The 23,019-nt window shown below is 40.4% G+C and overlaps 1 protein-coding gene across 1 annotated transcript in view; it reads left to right on the top strand.

The window, feature by feature from the left end:
- Positions 1-23,019, top strand: part of grid1a (glutamate receptor, ionotropic, delta 1a) — a 279,228-nt gene that overhangs the window by 177,717 nt on the left and 78,492 nt on the right. Inside the window, exon 5 of the mRNA XM_028603265.1 lies at positions 7,500-7,705. Within this exon, the coding sequence (XP_028459066.1) occupies positions 7,500-7,705 (206 nt within the window). The remainder of the gene's footprint in view (positions 1-7,499; positions 7,706-23,019) is intronic.

Below are 23,019 nucleotides of genomic sequence, written 5' to 3'. Positions count from 1 at the left end.
TAAAAACAAAGGAAGACAATACAAATATAGACACAATGAACATCATACAAACAACGCACTTCTATACAAATGTTCCTAAACTAAATCATGAGCCAAAGAATAAAAATGTGTTTTAAGACGAATGAATGAATGGAAAACTTAATCCAGAGTCTTGGGGCCACAACGGAGAAGGCACGATCACCCTTTGTTTTTATCCGAGACTGTGAAATAGCTAAAAGGAACTGATTAGACAATCCTAGGTTCCTGGCGGAGTGATGTAGGGTAAGGAGATCAGCAATATATAAAGGGGCCAAATCCATGTAATACCTTAAAAACAAGTAACATTACCTTAAAATCAATTCTATATTTGTCTGGTAACCAGTGAAGAGAAGCTGATATTGGGGAAATATGATCCCTCCTTCTGGTACCAGTCAACAATCTAGCAGCCACATTCTGGACAAGCTGCAGGCGTGATAAAGATGATTGGCAACTCCCAGAATCCAAGGAATTGCAGTAATCAATACGAGACAAAATAAGAGCATGAATCCTTACGACAAAGAAAGGATTTTAGTTTAGCAATAGTCCTGAGATGAAAAAAGCTACATTTGACAACAGAACTAATTTGCTTGTCAAATTTGAATGCTGGGTCAAAGATGAAACCTAGATTTCTGGCAAAACGGCACACACTTGAGGCTAAAGTCCCCAAATTTTTCGAAAGTTCGTCAACTGAATTTCGGGGGCCAAACAACGTGACTTTTGTTTTACTCTTACTTATTAAGTTGGAGAAAGTTGTTAGCCATCCAGCACTTAATGTCTTTCAGGCAGTGAAAAAGGGACTTTAAAGAGTTGGTATCACCTGTTTTTAGAGGCAGGTACAGCTGTGTGTCATCAGCATAACAGTGATAAGATATTTTTTGAAGTTTGTGAAGAATCAAGCCCAATGGGAGCATGTACAAAGAGAATAAAATTGGCCCTAAAATCGAACCTTGAGGTACACCACATATAATTGCTGTCGAAGAGGAGGAGATATTTCCAATTTCAACAGAAAAGCTTCTATTTTTTTAAATAAGAATTGAACCACTGTAGAGCAACAGCCTGGATCCCTACCCTATGCTGAAGGTGATCCAACAAGATGGCATGATCAACAGTGTCAAAGGCAGCACTAAGGTCCAGCAAGAGTAAAATAGCACAATTTCTTCCGTCACAAACAGCAACAAATCATTTAGCAATTTAAGAAGTGCTGTTTCTGTGCTATGGTGTACTCAAGGTCAAGGGTCAAGGTTTTTTAATTAGAGGCTGAACCACAGTATGTTTAACGCTAGATGGGACTCTGCCATTCATAAAAGAGCTATTTATTATAGACAAGAGGCTGGGACTGATAATATCAAATACCTCTTTCAAAAGACAAGAGGGCACAATATCTTAAGATGAATAGGTAGGTTTCAAGTGTGATACAATATCCATCAATGCTGACAGGGCCACAGGCACAAAACATTTCAGAGAAGCCGGGGCATAGGATTGATTTAGAAGGGTCATGATCAGTAGGTGAAATACAAGATCTGATAGTGTCAACCTTGTTGATAAAAAAGCTCAACATTTGCTCTGTGATTTCAAACGTACCATCAGGGAGTGCAATAGCACGATTTAGTGCAGTATTGCACTAAACAAAATTTTAGGGCTATTTGCATTTTTAGCTATGATCAGAAAAATGCTTTACTTTAGATGCACGAGTCTCACTGTTAAGCTAAGGTTGGGCTTTGACTTTGGGTCGCTTCAGTTTAAAAGGGTTAACAATATCAAAAGAACAAGCTATGAAAGCATCAGAAAATTGCCTAGCAGTGAACGGGTTCAGTGCTCAGATGTAGCGATCTGGCAAACAAGGTTTAGGTAATGGATTAGAAAGTGATGCATTCAAAATCACAGGTTTATGGTCAGATAGACTAGCAACATCTAGCTCAATATTTAAAACAGGAAAACCTAATGATAAAACAAGATCCAGTGTATGACCATGTTTGTGTGTGGGACCAGTTACAGACTGAGTCAGATTGAATGAGTCCACAAGTTCTAGAAACTGGCTAACTAAAGGCTTTGATGGACAACAGACATGGATATTAAAATCAGGATAGAAACTCAAAAATTCACTGATAAAGTCCTTATTGTGCTTAGGGGGTCTATACACCAGTGCACAAATCAGTGGGCAGGACAAATCAACCTTAAATGCTTGCACCTCAAAACTAGTCTGTTTATCAACTGGCAATTGATTTTTGAAGATTGTTGCTAAACCCCAACCCCTGCCACTGGATCAGGGAGAACTAAAAAAGTCACAATCACCAGGGGAGAAATCAGTGAAAGGGCTTAGATCACCAACATGTCAGTCAAGTTTCCATGACAAATAAAAAGTCTAGATCATATGATAGAAAGAAGTCATTTAAAATGAATGTTTTGTTCAAAAGTGACAATGCGAATTTGTTAGGGATTGTATCCACAGCCCTCGCTGATCCTTTTCAATCATTTGAACAGTCAAGGCAACAGAGATTACCATAGTTGACTCCTCGTCTTCTGTGGCCAGGAGAGTGATGATACTTAGAGAGCCTGTGGTGCATAATCAGCAGATAATTTCTCTTTTCCCCCATTTTTTTTGTCACTTTGGTTATGGGAAGCATTTTCTAAGCTTTGCTTTTCACCATGAGGTCCTCCTTTGGTGTTTATTCCATACACACTTCAAACATTTTGATGCATGTGGCTGCAAAATCCAAGTGAAAATGAGTTTAAACTGATTTTACATTTTGCAAATCTTGGTTTTGTTTGTGTGGAAATGGGCAAAAACAGAAAAAATTAGCCTGACTTCACTGTTAGTATTAAGTGTACATATTAAATGATGTTATTGCAAATGTCTTACACTGAACTCCTGTTTGGCAGGTGCTTCGAGCCACAAAAATCAAGAATGTATGTAATATCCATTACATAATCTATCATTTATCATTTTATTCAGATAGTTACAGTAATATAGTCATACTTGCCTAAAAATACTATGTTAACTTTGTTATACTGTAACGAGGTGCAGTCAGTAAAAAGAGGGTGCATTCAAACTGAAGCAGTTGCGCAACACACTCAGCGCCTGATCCATTTCAGATTTGCAAAAAAATCAATATTGCATATAATTAAAGAATGTTATTGTTGCAAGAAAAAAACAGTGATTGCTTTAACAGACTCATCTCAATTTTGAGTTAACAGGCTGGTAGCATAGTCATTTCTTAGGCTTTTCCGCTTGGATTGCAACGCAGCTTGACAGCTCAGTTAAAACCTCTGAGCCCTTTGATCATGATATGCTCATTTCTGCATCGCTCCAATCCAAGAGGGAGTCCCACTTTAGTTACAACTCGAGTAAGATGGAGCTGAAAAGGATGTTAGAGCAACTTCATGGGGTATTTCTCAGTCTCCCTCAATTTATCTTTTCCTGACATTTTTAAAACAGATACGGTTAAAGCAAAAGATAGGTAAGGGATAGAGAGATATCAAGAGTTCTAAGTAAGTTGAGCAAGAGAGCACGATGCTGATACATGAGGGGCAGAGAAGGTTTAAGTTTTGATATCTAAAACTTTCAGAAGCAGATTTGTGTTCAGAAATGACGCTCTGGTAAACATGTCCAGAAATCAGACCTTTAATTCCACGTTAATCCTCTTTTCTGCAGCCCTGTCCATGGCTGACACGGTTGCCCCGTGGAAAAGCCTGCTACGGGTTTGGATCGCTGGCTTTGAAGTCCGATGTTTCTATCGGGTTCCTAGAGTAGTTATCACATGGTAGCTTTCCCTCAACACTTCATGGGATTAAAAAAATTGTTTGTTTGTTGTTGCAATATTTTTCTTCTATGTTTTTCAGCCAACTGCAACATTACAGTATGTTACTACTAAATCTAGTTTTTGTCTTTTTTGATCAGTTTTCTAGATCCAATTTGAATGGCATTGTTTTTCAAGGATTTACTGTAGTAAGCCTCTACTAGGTAGATTTATGATGATGTTGTTGTTGTTTATTTGTGTGGTTATTGAGTCATCACAAATGTATAGAGGGTCCCTTTTATACCCTTTGGGTTTTGTTTAACAGAGATAACATAATAAATATGAAAATTCAATTAAATTCAATTTTATTTATAGTATCAAATCATAACAGAGTTATCTCGAGACACTTTACAGATAGAGTAGGTCTAGACCACACTATAAATTCCAAAACCCCAATAATTACAGTAATTCCCTCAAGAGCAAGCATTAGCAGTGGCTGTTGCAACAGTGGCAAGGAAAAACTCTTTACTCTATATCACCATATGTCATTGCAGCTGAAGATTGTATATAGAAAATATTGTAGGCAAGGCAAGGCAAGGCAAGGCAAGGCAGCTTTATTTATATAGCACATTTCAGCAACAGGGCAATTCAAAGTGCTTTACATAAAACATTAAAGAGCAGTTAGAAAACAATTAAAAAACAATAATAAACAAATTAAAAACATTAAAAGACAAGAATAAAATTGATAGTGCAGTATAAGAATAAAAGTTACAGGGCAGTATAAGAAATTAAAGTTAATAAAATAGATTATTTAAAGAAAAGCAACATCAAAAAGATAGGTCTTTAGCTTAGATTTAAAAGAACTGAGAGTTGCAGCGGCCCTACAGGTTTCTGGGAGTTTGTTCCAAAGATGTGGAGCATAAAAACTGAACGCTGCTTCCCCCTGTTTAGTTCTGACTCTGGGGACAACAAGTAGACCTGTCCCAGACGACCTGAGAGGTCTGGGTGGGTCATAATGTAGTAGCAGATCAGAAATGTATTTTGGCCCTAAACCGTTTAGTGATTTATAAACCAGTCAAAGTATTTTGAAATCAATTCTTTGAGGCACTGGAAGCCAGTGTAGAGACTTCAGTACTGGAGTGATGTGATCCACTTTCTTGGTTTTAGTGAAGACTCGAGCAGCAGCGTTCTGAATCAGCTGCAGCTGTCTGATTGATTTTTTAGGGAGACCTGTAAAGACACCGTTACAATGGTCAAGTCTACTGAAGATAAAAGCATGGACAAGTTTTTCCAGATCCTGCTGAGACATAAGCCCTTTAACCCTTGATATATTTTTAAGGTGATAATAGGCTGATTTTTTTATTATGTTAATGTGGCTTTTAAAATTTAGGTCTGAGTCCATGACTACACCAAGATTTCTTGCTTTGTCTGTTGTTTTTAACATTGTCGTTTGAAGCTGAGCGCTGACTTTCAATCGTTCCTCTTTTGCTCCAAAAACAACCACCTCCGTTTTTTCTTCATTTAATTTAAGAAAGTTCTGGCACATCCAATCATTAATCTGTTCAATGCACATATTTAATTATTGTATTGGGCTATAGTTCCCTGGCGATAAGGTTATGTAAATTTGTGTGTCATCCGCATAACTATGGTAACTTATTTTGTTGTTTTCCATAATCTGAGCCAGTGGAAGCATGTAGATGTTGAACAGAAGAGGCCCCAGAACTGAGCCTTGGGGAACTCCGCACGTCATATTTGTATGCTCAGATGTATAATTACCTATAGATACAAAGTAGTCCCTATTCTTTAAATAGGATTCAAACCACTTTAATACTGAGCCAGAAAGACCAACCCAGTTTTCCAATCGGTCAAGCAATATGTCATGGTCTACCGTATCAAATGCAGCACTGAGATCAAGTAATACTAAGACTAAAATTTTGCCACTATCTGTGTTTAAGTGGATGTCATTAAAGACTTTAACAAGAGCCGTCTCGGTGCTGTGGTGTGGTCGAAAACCTTCCTGGAAGGCATCAAAACTGTTGTTTAGCGATAAGAAAAGGTTGAGTTGTTGAAAAAACACTTTTTCTATGATTTTACTTAGAAATGGAAGGTTTGATATTGGCCTATAGTTGCTCATTAGTGTCGTGTCTAGATTGTTCTTTTTTAGGAGTGGCTTGATGACTGCAGTTTTCAGGGCCTGTGGGAAGATACCTGAGAGCAGAGATGTGTTTACAATCTGTAGAAGATCAGAAGCCAAACAATTCTAAACATTTTTGAAAACACCCGTTGGTAGAATATCAAGGCAACAGGAGGAGGTTTTCAGATGTTGTATAATGTCCTCCAGGTTTTTAAGGTTGATCGTATGAAATTGTGTCATGTTGGAATTTGTTTTGCGTGCACACTGTGACAACACATATCCTGTACTTGATATGGAAGCACTGACTGTTTGTCTAATTTTCTGAATTTTGTCTGTGAAGGAGGCAAAGTCATTGCAAGCCTTGACTATTGTAGTCAAAATGAATTGCAATAGTACAGTCGTGGCAAAGGATCGAAGGTTGAGCTTTTGCCCATTATATTGTGTGTGTGTGTGTGTGTGTGTGTGTGTGTGGGGGTTCAAAGAGTGCTGCAGTAAAAGTCTGGCCACGCTTCAAAAATGATAAATGATTTAATTTCATGTTTTGTTCGGCACTATGAACATTTTTATTCTGTATTTTTGTTTCCCCAAAAACTAAATTGCAATATAACAATGGCAGGAAAAATCGAACATTGCATCTAATCCTTTATGATTTGCTTCATATAGTACTTAGTCATGTCGCTGTCTCACTTTCCCCCGAGGTATAGACCTAGAAACGGGGGCGATGTACCAATATGTTGCTTCACTGCTCAGACCAGGTCAAAGGCTTTGTTATTAGCCTAATTTCCAGTTTTTGTCCTGAGCATCTAAAAACTATGTGCCATATCATCTCAAATAACAACCACACACCCCTACAGTATGATATTGTAGGTTTATGTGTGTGTTTGTGTGTGTGTGTGTTGCGTGTTTATGCAGCTATACAGTATTGTATAGTTTGCTTTTCTATCCCTCTGTGTATTGTCTATTTTGAGCAATACTAAAGCACTAGAGCACGCGACACATCAAACTTCCAGAGACGCAACAGGGAAAATCCCATCCATCCATCCATCCATCCACCCCCCCCCCCAACCACACACACACACACACACATTGTGGATGCAGAAAGAGGTCTGGCCTTAGCGATTTGGCCTAACCTCTCTTTAACAATGCGGCATGACTTGGCACATGCTGGGCTGCTGCTCCCCCTGTGACTGCTGGGATTGCTGTGCTTATTGTGAGTCCTCTGCTGTACATCACCTTTGATTTGAGTGTGCATCACAGGCTTCTTTTAAGTGGTTTCCTGTATAGTGAACACACACACACACACACAAACACATACACACACTTAGATCTCTGGGGACAGCAACACCTGCCTGCAGTTTCATAGCCTGTAAACCCCACCAAACAGAAAGACAGGAGTACTTGTTGTGTTTTGTCACGCTTTAGATCTGAATGAAACCTGCCTTGAAGCCCCTGGAACGAAGCCTGAAAATATACAGCGCATGTCCAGGTGTTCCAGGAATAAAGTATTGTATAACATAGCACCTGCCTAAAGTGTTATTATTTTTCTGTTTCTGTCTGTCTGTGTCTTGTCTCCCCCCATCACTCATTCTGTGTCATTCTTTCTCCTTTAGATATTCGAGGTTTGCAAACCTTTATGGACCAGGCGTCTCGGCTGGGTCTGGATGTGTCCTTGCAGAGGGTGGACCGGAATGTCAGCCGAGTCTTTACTGACCTCTTCAACACGATGCGCACTGAGGAGCTCAACCGGTACCGGGACACCCTGCGACGGGCCGTGTTGCTCATGAGTCCTCGCGGTGCACAGGTGTTCATCCACCAGGTAGGCTGCATTGCTGAGACTTTTCTAAATCAAGGGATCAGCAACACACTCAGAGAGACAGTGAAAGCAGAAAACATTTGCCTGGCACCCCTAATCTGACAGCTGATCAAACATTTTATTGCCTCAATTGTTGTGAATGAAACATATGACCGACTCTTTGAGTCACAGGAGATTAATTACCTATTATCTACCTTTTTGTTGGAAATGTGTCACTGAGACCACACTAGTGACCCTTCCCTTGTTAAAACTGATGAAACAAGATGCAACTGCATATCTCAACCATGTGTAGTTCTGACCCAAGGCAGATGGCAGACATCAGATTAAGTTTGTTTTGCCTTCAATGTGTTTGCCAGAAGAAAAACACAGGTGCCAATATGCTGCATCAATTGTTAGAAATATAACTCTGAGCAGCAGAAACAGTATTTCTACAGTAAAACGTTTATTCAGGCTTCACTGCATTGCCAGTGAACGGAGTTTGTTTACTGTACAGATCAGCAGCACTATATATAACCCCAGGCAAAGTTTAAACAAAGTCAACTGTGTGTAGCCACAGACGATTTGCATCTTTCTTAGCTCATACTATCCTAACATGGAAGTTGTCCTCGAATTTACTCCTTCCACATCATGTTTGCTAATTATAGAAGTTGGAATCAGGGGAACACATCCAACTCCAACTGTAGCACACATCTTTTTCCTCTTTCATCTCACCTTGCTAAGTTCAAAGGACATTCCTTAATCAGCTGTCCTCTCCTCAAAAGTTCATACAAAATGAACTGCTGTGTCCATGACCTAAATTCCAGTAAACTAAAAATAATTAGGTTAGATGTTATGATTACAAAGAACATGTTGCTATACTGTATGTTCTCCTCACTAAGAGCAGACAGAAGTGGGAGTTTTCCTTTAATCATCTGTAGGGTTTTTACTCATTATAAACACTCAGTCAAACCATGTTGAATCATGTTGCACTGTAGTGCTTTGGCATGATTACTGACTTGCGTGGCATTTAGCAGTGTTGGAGACAGTAAAAACTAATGCAACATTAAAGCCACTTGAGTGGTTTGTTCTGCCCAGCAAATGCGTCACAGTCTGATACTTAATCTTCTGCCCGTCTGGCAAGGACAGTGAGACACTGATAAAACATTGAAGATTTTCAAACTCAAATGAAAAATATGGGCCTCAAATATAGGGCAGTCAACAGGGTTTTTTTAAAATATGGCTGTGAATAAAATGTACACCCCCCTATTTAACTGTAAGCTCTTGACTATGTCTTGTCTATGCAATATCTACTCTTTTTATTAACTGTTTGCATTTTTAACCAGAAGGCAAATTCATGGCCTCAGAAATCCATTTAAGATACTTGGTTAGCTTTCTTGGCGTCATGTACAGTAAGCAACATATTTGCTACTTAACTCCTGTCAAAGAAAATTGTCATTCAAATAGGTCAAGACAACAGAATCAGCAGACCAAGGAGGTTGATTTTAGAATTAACAGTGCAAAGCAAACGTGAGCTCCACAGATGCAGAAAATTAAAAGATTGTGCATCCTATGATGTAAAGTAAGTTAATTGTCCATTTAGAGATAATAGACATTCTTATTTTAGCCTATATTTTGCATATTCTTCAAACCGCTTTTATACTACTGCTTAAAAAATAATCTAGTGTTGTATATCAAGCCCAATGTTTAATTTTTTTGGTTTATTTTCATTTCATTTTCTTGTTCCAGGACACTGAGAAGGTATTTTCTCCTGGTGGAGAACCTTACACTTCCTTTAATGTCGCTTGCCATGAAAGAGAGACTTAACCTAAGCTCTGAGTTATGATATGTAACTATAAGTATACTTATCCATCTTAGTGAAGATGAGTTAGTGCTAACAGTGTATATAAAAGGAACTAAAAAGTAATGATGATATATTAAAATGCTTTACAAAAGGAAATTACATTTATGTCCAGTATTTGGCTTTTTATTAAATTTAACGATCACTGGAAGATATGAGAAAATCCTTCTGAGACACGTGACAGTACCGAGCTGTATGTACTGTATTCCTGTCCATAACGCATTTTCTTAAAGCCTCAGAAACACATAACATACCTATGCAGTATACATGTGATCTTCTGCGCTAACTCTTTTAATCTTTCTAAGTATTGTCAGCAAATACAGTAGAAAAAAGCCTCAACTAATACAATACATTGGAATACAAGTGAGTAAACCTCACTTGTATTCCAATTAACATCTTCTAAATGCTTCAACCACTTGTAGACAAATAAATCAGTGCACAGGTTGTGAATACACATGGCATACTGCTTTGTTCTTTTTCTATACTCCAATTAATTCTGTTTGATTATACTGAACATACCCAGAAACACACACACAAACTACGGTGGACATCTTTTCTTTATTTTTTAATCTTGCCAAGTATATTCTTTATCATTCCTTATACAATTAACATGAGGCATCTTGGGGACTAGGAAAGAAGCACATCTTCACGTTCAGCACAGCTCCCAAATCCTCCTGTGAATATGTTAATATATTAGAAGTGGTGGAGATTTGTTAATTCATCAAAGCTTCATTAATAGCTTGGTATCTGTTGTCACGGAGCGTATCCACTCCCCACCAGAGATACTGGGGGAGAAAATGTAAACATGCCAATATCAGAATAGAGAATAATGATGATGCCTTGGAGGGTTAAGTACTCTTGAAGTGTTTCAGCACAAGACAAGAAAAGTAAAGTTGCCATGGTGACTAGAAGTTGACAGAATGCTGGATCAAAAATTCATCACAGGCGACAAATCTGTTTTGTTTTTAATGTCAATGTTGGTAATTAGTAGGATTAATGGTATTAGTGGTCCTGACGATTTGCGCAAGGTGTGACAAAATTAATTAACGCAGTATTAAGAATTGTTAGTGAAACTATGTGAAGTTGATCAGCTGTTGTAGGGCAGCAGTGCTGTTTAACACAGAGACCCCCTCTACTCTGAATTTGTCATCTGTGTGTTTCAGCTCCATTATTTTTATTTTCCATTATGTACACTTGTTCATTTTCTATACCTATTTACATGCATGGGTTACTGAACAGGCCTACATACTGTAGAGACACAAATAATAATAATAATACATTTTATTTATATAGCGCTTTTCATGGTACTCAAAGACACTTTACAGTAAAAACCAGCACATATATCACATTAAAAACAGATAAGCAATAAAACTAATACATAAAACAAGCATATTAGAAGCAATTAAAAACAATAAAACCAGTAACTATCAGGTGAGAAATGTAAGACTATTGTATGTGGAAAGATAATCTGAAGAGGCGTATTTTGATTAGTGTTTTGAATGTGTCCAGGTCAGTACAGTCACAGATGTGTATGGGTAGGGAGCTCCAGAGGGAGGGGGCTGCAATGTTGAAAGCTCTGTCACCCCAGGTACGGTGTGTGGTCCTGAGTGGTGGGGAGAGGAGGTTTGCTTCAGAGGAGCGGAGGTTACAGGGGGGGTTGTGGCGGTGGAGCAGGTCTGTGAGGTAGGAAGGAGCCTGGTTATGGAGGGCTTTGTGGGTGAGGAGGAGGGCTTTAAACTGGATGTGTTGGGAAACAGGGAGCCAGTGGAGGTTCTGAAGGACAGGAGTGATGTGATCACGGGAAAAGGTGTGGGTGAGGAGACGGGCAGCAGAATTTTGGATATATTGGAGTTTATTTAAGGCTTTTGCAGGTGAACCATAGAGGAGGCTGTTGCAGTAGTCCCTTCCGGAAGTGATGAAGGCGTGAATCAAAGTTTCGGCAGCAGAGAAGGTGAGTGATGGTTAAGTGAGGTGAAAGAAGGCAGTTCTGGTTATTTGGTTGATGTGGTTTTCAAAAGTGCGGTTGCTGTCGAAGATGACTCCCAGGTTACGGATGTGTGGGGATGGAGACAGGGTGGAGTTGTTGACAGTGAGGCCGAAGTTATGGCCGTTCTTTGTGAGGAATTTCTGGCCGATGAGCATTAAGTCAGATTTATTGTAGTTGAGTTGGAGGAAGTTGGTTTGAATCCAGGTTTGAATATCGGTGAGGCAGTTGGTCAGGGAGGAGGATATAGCTGTGGTGATGGATTTGGTAGAGATGTAGATCTGGACATCATCGGCGTAGCAGTGGAAGTGAAGACCATGTTTGCGTATGATATTTCCGAGTGGCAGGATGTAAAGCAGGGGTGTCAAACTCAATTTCACTAAGGGCCACAATGGAAAAAGAGAATCACACCAAGAGCCAGACATGTAGAGTTTATTGACGTGCTTTGTTACAGCGTGTCACTTTTTTAAACATTTCCTCATTTTTTGTTGAGTTTGTTCCGACTTTTTTGTGGCTTTTTCAGACATTTATCACCTTTTTGTAATTTTGTTGCTTTTTCCGACTTTTTTGTACGCTTTTTGTTGCATTTTTGTTGACATGAAGCCCTACAAAAGTCATCAAAAGAGTTCCTTAGCCATCATAGAATTTAGCAAATCAAGCAAAACTATGATAATTTTTTTTTTTATTAACTTTCTTTATTGGGAGCAAATTCACAGGCAACAGCATAACAGTTCCATGCAACAGACAGGGCTTCCATACTTTCATTTTTCCCCCTCCTGATCTTTATATCCCTCCCACAATCCCACCCCACCTGAGAGATAACAATTCTCAAGGTAAATCCAAAATTGACATGTGAATAGTATAATATACATAAAACAAAACAGATACATAAATAAATAAGGAAAATACTGAAATAAATAGATGAAATAAAGATGTACAAAAATAAATAAATTTAACAGTCGTCACTGTCAGGCAGAGATGCTAAAGATTCAATACAATTTAAGAGAGGTCTCCAAGTTATTTCAAATGCGTTTAAGGAGCCATTGAGGGAAAACCTGAGTTTTTCAAGTCTAATGGACAGGAACATCTCTTTCACCCTTCTACTATGAAATGGAGGTTGAGGGTGTTTCCAGTTAAGGAGTATGAGACGCCTGGCCAGCAGGGTGGCAAAGGCAAGAACGGTCTGCATGACTTTGGAAGAAAAAGGCTGTAAAGGGGCACCAAACAAAGCCAAGAGAGGCTCAGGAGAGATAACAGTGTTATATGCTGTGCTAAGAGTTTTGAAGATTTCCGACCAGAATGTGGCAAGCCTGGGACAGAACCAAAACATATGGGAATGGTCAGCTGGGGAATGCTTACACCTATTACAGGAGTCCAATACATTTGGGTAAATCCGAGACAGCCTCAAATTAGTATAATGAACTTTGTGTACCACCTTACACTGTAAGAGGCTGTGTCTTGCACAGATTGAAGAGGAATGAACTAGCCGTAGGACTTGTTTCCAATAATCATCAGGTAGAGTGATTCCAAGTTCTTGCTCCCAAGAGTCCTTGGGACCGGATGCTGGGGTGTCAATAGTTGAATTGATAAGGCTGTAAATGGTCGAAATTAGCCGCTTTTGTTCCGGAACAAGAGCCAATAATGAATCAACCAGAGATTCTGGGGGTCGACTAGGGAATTTGGGGTTCTGACTTCGAACAAAATGCCTAATCTGAAAAAAACGAAATAGGTGAGATTTAGGCAATCAAATTTCTTTGAAAGTTCGGGAAAGGACATAAAAGTTCCTTGGCTGTAAAGGTCCTTAAATTTAGTTATCCCTTTGTCAGACCAAGTCTGAAAAGTCAAATCAGTGCAAGAGGGCAGGAATAGATGATGGTTTACAATGGGGGAGAGGTCTGAGGATCTATGGAGGCCTAGGCTTTTCCTAATTTGAATCCAGATTTTAACAGAGTGAGCCACCACCGGGTTCATAGTAAAGTTGGAGGCAGCCAAAGGGATTTGGGAGCAAACCAGGGAATGAAGAGAGAGTGTAGAGGATCCAAATTCCATATCCACCCATGCAGGCCGCTCCTCATCTGCTGAGTTGTAAATCCAGTATAGTAGTTTATGAACATTACAGGACCAGTAATAATGTAAGAAATTGGGCAATGCTAAACCACCAAGAGCCCTTGGGAGCTGTAGCACTGATTTTCTGATGCGCGGATTTTTATTGCCCCAAAGGAAGGAGCTTATTAATTGATCAAGCGATCTAAAAAATGACTTTTTAATAAGGATGGGGATATGTGAAAAAAAGTATAGAAACTTGGGTAAAACAACCATTTTTACTAAATTAACACGACCTACTTGGGACAGTGGGAGACCAGACCACCTACCGAAGTTTAATTTACACCTCTCAAGGAGAGGAGAGAAATTTTTGGAGAAGAGTCGATTAATTGGATTAGTCACATACACCCCCAAGTATTTAAATCCATCTGTAGCATATTTGAAAGGGAAAAAAAACAGGGGTATATTTTTGGCCAGAGAGTTGATGGGAAAAAGTTCGCTCTTGAGGAGGTTAAGTTTATAGCCTGAATAAGATCCAAATTTGTCACAGATACTTAGAACCACTGGGAGAGAGGCAGCAGGATTAGACATGTATAAAAGGAGGTCGTTGGCATATAACGATAATTTATGCATTTTCCCTGCTCTAGTGATTCCCTCAAACCCGCCCTCCTGATGCAACCAGATGGCTATATCGATAGCTATAGCAAACAAGAGGGGGGAAAGAGGGCAACCCTGTCTAGTTCCACGATGAAGGGGAAATGGGGCAGATTGGAGTCCATTTGTATGGACTGAGGCGACTGTGCTGGTGTAAAGCAATTTTATCCAGGTTATAAATTCTGGATTGAAACCAAATTTCTGCAGAACAAAAAAAAGGAAGCTCCTTCTCTGCATCTAATGAGATTATCACTTCCGGAATGTTCGAACTAGTAGAGCTAATGATATTTAAGAGCCTCCTTGTGTTATGAAATGAGTGCCTTCCAAGCATGAAACCCGTCAGTTGTTATTATACTTGGTAGGACGCGTGGAAGACTTTGGGCTAGGATCTTTGACAGGATCTTTAGGTCAACATTTAAAAGGGAGATGGGCCTAAAGCTACCACACAAGAGAGGGTCTTTGTCACTCTTAAGCAGGAGAGAAATGGAGGCCTCCGACAGGGTGGGAGGCAGATGACCCTCAGCAAAGGATTCATTGTACATTCTCTGTAGGGCCGGAGCAATAGTGTCGGAGAATAGCTTAAAAAACTCAGCAATGAACCCATCCGGGCCTGGACTTTTACCATTCTGAAGTGACATAACCGCCTCCTGCACTTCCTTGATAGAGATCTGGTTTCCCAGCTCCCTACACACATCCACATTTATTTTAGGGAAGACGATCTTATCTAGAGGGTTATCAATGAAATACATCCCCTATCCAGGGTCGCTTGATACGGTTAACCTCTGAGGAGCAGAGGTGAGTTTCCTGTAGAAAGAAAATATCACCCCTGAGTTGCTTTAAATGAGTCATTACCTTGTTACGTTTAATAGACTGGTTGGCGCCCTTCAGATTCCAGGAGATAAAGCGAAGATTCTTACCCCGAGTTGTCATGTCATAAAGAAACAATGAGCTGAAACTCTGCCAGGCCTGACGTGACTCCTGAGCCAAGGAAAAAGGGGAAAAAACAAAACAACAAAAAACAAAACATATAACAGAAACAACATATGCATATAAAAAATGGACCTCAAGGCATCCCTCCACCCATTCCCTTATAAAAAACAAACACATATCTTCAATCCCAACAGGATAACACTTTCTGCTTCCATAAACTTCTCTTGTTCAAGAGGTCATCCGGGTGACATCATATGATTACAGGAAAGCAACATTAGTCTTAAAATGTAACTAAGGTAAACAGGCCATCTGTAAGTTTGCCTCAATATATACCTCAAGTAAAAAAAATAAAAAAAAATTAAAAAAAAACATCCCACTTAATAAACCCAACTGCAGGACAGCACATAGTACAGATCAATAAAAACAAACAAAAAGATAGTGAGGTTGAAAAAATAAATAAATGATTAAATAAAGTACCTAATAAGGCAATGCCTAATATAAGATAGATATGAGTGTATCAGAGGCACAACAGCCAAACCGAGGTCTCACTGAAACCAACTTAAGTATACCATTATACTCAGAACAAAGTAAAGACTGTAATGAAAACCACAAATGGTACCCACATTGTACAATCAGAAGTAAACAAGGTCTCCAAAGCGGAATATAACAAGTCTATGTACATCGCTCCTGGTGCATAAGAAGAGTAAACATAGCCACACGCCTACCGGTTTCCACGGTCATCATGATGCCCGCCGAGGACGTCCGCAAAACGTAATTCTTCAGGCAGCATACAGTGGCAGGAGTAAGCGAGCTCATCCAAACCGTCGAGGCGGGGGAGTCCAGGTGTGGGTGACAGCGGTGGGCATTATACAATGCCCTATTCTTTATTCATCACTCGCTCGTTATAAAATGCTTGCACGTCTTCCGGAGTCTCAAAGGTGAATGTTTCACCCTCATACGAAACTTGCAGGCGGGCAGGGAAGAGAAGCCTGAACTTCACTCCTTTCTGGTATAGGGCTTGCTTGATTTTGTTGAAACCGGCTCGTTTCTTTGCAGTGTTGGCGCAGACGTCTGGATACACCTGCAGCGTTGTCGCGATGCTTAAGCTCATGCTGTCTGGCCCAGCGAAGCACCTTCTCCCTCTTCTGAAAGCGATGAAAGCATATCGCAAAGGGCCTGGGTATACCTCCCAGTCCAGGATTAGGGGCTAGAGAGCGATGTGCCCTCTCGAGCTCCGGGGTGGGATTCTTCATCAACAGCTCAGAGATGAACGGAATGTTAATTATCCGGAGGTTAACTCTACGGGACCTGTTTTCAAGATCGTCAAGGCGGTCTTGAAGAGACTTATTCTGAGCTTGCAGTGTCTTCACTGCTTTTTCGGTGATTGTTATGCGCTCAAAGTTGTCCCCCGCCAGGGATTCTGCAGCGGCGAGGCGGCCATTAAAGTGACTCACTGTCTCGCGGAGCGTGTCCACAGAAGTCTGCAGTGGTCCAATTAACGCAGACATGTCCTTCAGAAGCGATGCTCGTTGCTTCTCCAGTTCGGAAACCAACTGGCTCGTTGATAAAATGTCCGGCGAGTCTTTGACGGGGTCAGGTATGCTGCTGTCGTCCGAGCTCGCGGCCGCCATTTTAGCAAGTTTGCTAGCTACATTAGCCGACACTCCGCGAGTAACTGGGAAGTTCTGAGTGTTACTCGCTCGCGATTTAGAACCACTCATTTCGCGACTTAGTTGGAGCTATAACTGTTATCTGCCACTTCTCCGATTCAATTGTGATGTTTACAGGGATATATTAACAGTTCAACCGGGGACTATCTCCTACATCGTCACCACCGGAAGTGTGCTAATTTTTTTTAACAACAACCTGTTTCACAGCCTGAATATATATACAGATATGCAATCACCCCCCACACCCCGTCCCTCGCCTTCGCCGCTTTGTACCCCCAGTCAGGCGGGCGGGTCTGTGACCAGCGCTTTGCATGGCTGCAGGACCAGATGGCTGCTTGCCTGTGCTGGATTACCTCCACCACAACACTCCCCTACCCCATTGCGTGTTATGTGTTCTCTTGTACTGGTTATGTGCTTATGTTGCTTAGGTGTTCCCAGACTGTACCCCTATCAGGGGCATAATCTGGGAGTTGCCTTTTTCTCCTCCTCTTTCCTCATGTCGTCCTGTATTTTCTTAATACCTTGTCTTCCTGTCCTGTCTACCCCATTGTCATATTGTATGTTTGTATATGTATGGCCAGGTTGATGTGGTTGTACCTTGTAAAGCGCTTTGTGATTTTTATCTGTGAAATGCGCTCTATAAATAAACTTTACTTACTTACTTACTTACTTACTAATATGAAAACTCTCTGCTTCTGGGGGGATTTATGAGTCTCAGAGTCGGTAAATCTGTCATATAATTGCAGTTTAAAAAAACACTTTCCTGTGTTTTGGTTTGGCGCACAACTAGGTGGGCCAAAATTTATTGTGAACCCAAATTGATATACGGGCCGTATCTAAATCTGCAAGGGGTTGGATTTGGCCCCCGGGCCTTGAATTTGACACATGTGATGTAAAGGATGAAAAGGAGAAGACCAAGCACCAAACCTTGGGGGACGCCTTGTGACAGAGGAGCAATGGAGGAGGTGCAGTTATTGATGTGAACTGATGTCTGTTGGTGAGATGGGAACAGAACCAGGAGAGTGCCGTGCCACTGATGTTGCAGTAGGTTTCCAGTCGGGACAGGAGGATGGAGTGGTTGATGGTGTCGAAGGCTGCATTGATGTCAAGCATGATAAGAATGGTGAGGTGGCCAGAGTCAGAGGAGAGGAGGAGGTCATTGGTGACTTTGAGGAGGGCTGTTTCAGTGCTGTGTTGTGAGCGGAATCCAGATTGAAATGGTTCAAACAGGTTATTGGAGGAGAGGTGGGTTTTAATTTGGGCAGCGAAAACATGTTCCAGGATTTTTTATAGGAAGGGGAGGTTGGATATGGGTCGGAAGTTGGACATGGTATCTGGGTTTAGGCCAGGTTTCTTGAGGATGGGGGTGACTGATGCAAGCTTGAGTGTTGTGGGGACTGATCAGGAACTGAGAGAGGAATTAATTATTGTAGTGATGAGCGGGGCGATGGATGGTAGACAGGTCTTAATGAAAGCTGATGGTATGGGATCAAGGCTGCAGGTGGAGCTGTTCATACCTGTGGTGAAATGTGAAAGCTCCACAGGGGACAGCAGAGAGAAATGAGAGAGTGATTGAGAAGGTGGAGGCAGGTGTGGTGGTTGAAGGATCAGGGGAGGTGGTCAAGTTGTTGTAAATGGTGTTGATTTTGGATTGACAAAAATTAGAGAAAAGAGTTGCATTTGTCCACTGTGAAGGTTGTAGAAATGTTGTCAGGGGTTTAAGAAGTTTGTTTATTGTAGAGAAGAGAGTCTTGGGGTGCATGAGTTGTGAGTGGTAGTAGGACCGGGCAGTGTTTACGGCATTTTTGTATTGGTGAAGGTAGTCTGTATATGCATGGAGGTGAACTGTTTTATTGTGGAGTCTTTCCAGCTGATGTTTGTGGAACTTCATTTGGTGAAGTTCAGGAGTGTACCAGGGGGCTGAGTGTGTGAACAAGACAGTTTTAGTAATGATGGGAGCCAGTAGGTCAAGACAGGAGGACAGAGTGTTGTTGTAGTAGTCCACAAGATGGGTTGGATCATCAGACACTGAGGGGGGGAGGCAGATATTGAATTGGAGAAAGAAGCTGAGAGAGCAGATGAATTTATGCATTTGAGGTTCCTGAATGAGATTTTGCACTTGTCTGTTGGGATAGGAATGGGGATGTTGATGTCCGTGATGATTGCAAGATAGTCTCAGGTATGGAGGTTGATGCTGGAGAGATGATTTACTGTGACCAGTGGAGCAGACCAGGTCGAGGTCTCGAGGATATAACCATGAGTGTGGGTGGGGAAGTTAACATGTTGTGAGAAGTTGAAGCAGTTTAACAGTTCCAGAAATTCAGTGGCAGATTTGCAGTTGATGTTGTCGATGTGGAAGTTAAAATCTTCAAGGATGAGGACAGAGGGTAATATAGCACAGAGGTGGGTCAGGAAATGCGAAAAATCTGAGAGAAAGGAGGGGTTTGGCTTGGGGGGAGCGGTAGATAACGGAAGTGACGAGAGGACTGGGACCAGAGAGTTTGAAGGTGAGATGTTCAAAAGACAGGACGGCTCGGATAGAGATGGTTATTTTAATGTCCTTTCTGTGAACAGTGGCAACGCCACCTGCCCGTCCCTCAGTGCGTGGTTTGTCTGTGTGGGTGAATCCTGTTGGTGTGATCTGGTTGAGTGCGAAGTAGTCCAGGGGTTTGTGCCAGGTTTCAGTGATGCAGAGGAAGTCCAGTTTGTTGTGAGTGATGAATTCATTCAGGATGAGAGTTTTATTGCTTAGCGATCGAGTGTTGAGCAGGGCTATTTTCAGATGATGTTGTTTTGGAAATAGTTGGGATGACTGGGGAAGGGGACAGAGCAAAGAGATGCAAAATGACCACAAAGAGTTGCAAAACACAAAGAGATGCACATCTGCTGCAAAGACATGCAAATTAATCTAAAAGAGGTTCAAAAATACTACAGAGAGATGCAAAACAACAACATGGAGACGCAAAACAACTACAAAGAGAAGCAAAAAAACTACAGTGAGATGCAAAACGACAACAAAGATGCAAAATGACCACTAATAGATGCAAAACAACTATAAAGAGAGATATAATTACCACAAACAGAAGCAAAATTACCACAAAGAGACACAAAAGGACCACAAAAAGACACAAAGTGACTACAAAGAGACACAAAATGACTACAAAGATACAAAAAATGACTTCAAATGACACAGCCATGTCTCTTACCGTCTGGGTATCTTGTTCCTATGTAGCGGGGTGGGTCGTCTGTCTGTGCCCAGGGCCCCATTTTCTCAAATGTGTCCATGCCTACTTATCCCTCCACAAGGTCAAGTGGGGGTGAGGGAAAAATGTCCCAATATGCATTGGGCAGATGAAAGAGAGGCATCGTTGTCAGGTGGACAGTTCATAAAAGAACTAATATTTTCAACTATATTCATACATTTATATTCTTTAATTTCAAGTTCACCTGACTAACATTAAGCATTAGCAAAAGTCATCCTAAATCAGACATTTTATTCTGTTCTATTCTATTCTGATAATGCTCTACTTCCCTTACTAACATATTCTGCCGCAAGCGGGTTGTCACTTCTCCAGTCTACTCTAAGGCCACAGTCATTTCTTATATTTTGAACAAGATGTATATGTCATTGACAGTGTTTGCAGTTTTATACTGAAATTCTGGCCTCTTGTTTCTCCCGTCCAGACAGTTGCCATGTCGTCTCTCTTTCACTTTGGCAATAAGATGATGTAGCGTCTTCTGTCAGCTTCAGTGCCGCCTCTTTCCTGACACCCAACTACTCTCTGTTCCCTTCATGAGAGGAGAACTTCACATGAGTCACGCAAGCCTTTTAGAGGGCCATAAAGTGGAATTTTAAGCTTTCAACTGTCCTGTCCCATTTCTATGTCCTTGGGTTGTATTAGTGAGCATTTGCTAAATCACTTACAAAAAAAACGATGCACATTTAGATACAAAAACTTGACACATTTTATGAGGTACCAAAGTCACTCTCCAATTAATTGTCAACGGTGCAGCTCCAAGCTATATATCTTAAAGACACCCAAATTAGATTTTTGGCTCTCTGGGTTCTGACTTTGGAAGATAGTCATTCATTTTCATCAACACTGATTAAAATGCTTTAAGCAATTGAAATACCTGTACTGAATCTAAATTGTGAAAATGAATAGTATGCCTTAATAGCAAGACTAATACATTGAACATTTAGAGTGTATTATTATTATTATTATTATTATTATAAATATGAGGAAGTGTGCAAGCAAGCTTTTCCAGGTTACAGTTATGCATTCGGTCTCATAGGTCTGTGAGTTTTGGTCTGTAAGCTTTTGTAATGTATCACAAGTTGAATGTTTCCTTATTTTTTATTCTTTTGCATTTCTTCTCTCTATACTTGTGGGACAGTATAGCCTCCTAAAGGTGATGTGAGAGGAAACAGAATGGGTGGTGTCAGTTGGCATGCCAGCTCTGCAGGCCAGTTGATGGATGGAGCAGAGAGGCTGGGTGAGGGTTGCCTCCTGTGCAGCAGCTACACCAAGCTACGAGAGTGACAAGCACTGCTGTCTGCTGCCAGGTAACGTGAGAGGGAGAAAGAGATGCTGCACAGGGTGGTGGGAGGGTAAAGAGAGGGAGACAGGAAGAGCACAAATACGATGGGATACAAAGGCAGGGAGAGAAATAAAGGACGGGAGGAGATGGATGTCAGGAGGAAAGGTCAGAGAACGGCAAGGGATATGAGAGCTCCTCCAACATAAAGCACTTCTGTGTGAAACAGTAATGGGTAATATCTAATGGAAGAGATGGCAGTGAAGAGAGACAACAGAGAGGAGTGCTGAGAAACTGGAACTGAGTGTGGTATCTGACAGACGGTCCATATTTAAGAAGAAAGGACTTTAAAACCAGTGGAATGACTGCTTTTGTGCGAAGAGCTAATTAAAGAATGGGTTTAGACGGCTAAAAGCCTTTTAATCAGTACGCTGTGAATTTAAGTATGAATGCAACCACATGTGGAAAAAACTGTAATAGTTCAAATTTATTCATCTAGAAGGAAGTATGTTTGCTTTAAAAAATAAAATAAAAACAATACTTGACTGTACAAGATAATCTGATGACATTTTAAAATACTGACATATTGCACAGAAAAATAAATTAAAATATTAGTTTTTTCTAATTAAGACTTTTTTTATTTAAATAATGGACTCTGACACTTGCAAGCCTGTCTTATTGCAGTATGCCCTGCTAATCTTTAAGTTATGTCTATGCAGGAATGAAACATTGTCAGAACGGGTGACTCAACTGTGGCACATTGGGGATACACTGCATTATACACTCCCTGTTTATGAAAGTAAATATTATTATTATTCAACTTTGTCATATCCTGAATTTGGCACTATATTATAAAAAATGACTTGTTTTCTTCTGTATATTTTATTTTACATCCTGAATAAAAGTCCCCAGTTGTGTTAGCAGGGCTTCATGTGAACTGCCAAAGGATTCAAGACATAGATGACCATCAACTGCTAGACTGGTAGTAGTGGATTAGTGGTGCCTTTTTCTAAATTGTAGGTGCTCTTGAGTATTTTCCTTTTTCCTTAATCTGCCACTTTATCAACCATATCTGCCAACTAAAACATCTTGTTCAACATCCAAGTATTTATTTTGAAGGGAAGGAGGAAATATAAATGTTATCACTAAGCAAATACTGTATACCAGAGCTGTTTGGTTACTCTTACAAGGTCAGCTATTTAGTAGAACTGTGGCATAAAACCTACTTGTACTAGCTTATTCTGTTCCAAAATAACATTAGAGAGTTCAACAAATCTGTCTTGATGATTACAATTATTTATTTCAGTATATATTTCCTTTCATCTTTCTGTTAGGGGGTTAGGGTTAGATAAAGTCAACCAACAGCAAAACGGTGACTTGGCTTCAGTGGTTAGAGTACCTAAGTACAATTGCACAAGTAATGCACTTAGGTACTTAGTTTTGAGGTACTTTTACTTTACCTGAGTATTTCACTGTTGTGCTACTTCATACCTCTAATTCAGTACATTTCAGAGGAAACTATTGTATTTTGTATTCCACTACATTTACTGGCAAGTGAACTTGTGTGAACTAGATACTTTACAGATTACATGACAAAGAAATGTATTTTATAAAATAATACAGTGCTGTAGATTAAACTATCCAACAATGTATAAAGTAG

Source organism: Perca flavescens, chromosome 17 (genome assembly GCF_004354835.1).
Source record: "Perca flavescens isolate YP-PL-M2 chromosome 17, PFLA_1.0, whole genome shotgun sequence".
In the NCBI taxonomy this organism is placed as follows: domain Eukaryota; kingdom Metazoa; phylum Chordata; class Actinopteri; order Perciformes; family Percidae; genus Perca; species Perca flavescens.
The sequence above is the reverse complement of the archived record's forward strand: the minus strand, read 5'-3'. Positions and strand labels throughout refer to the sequence as shown.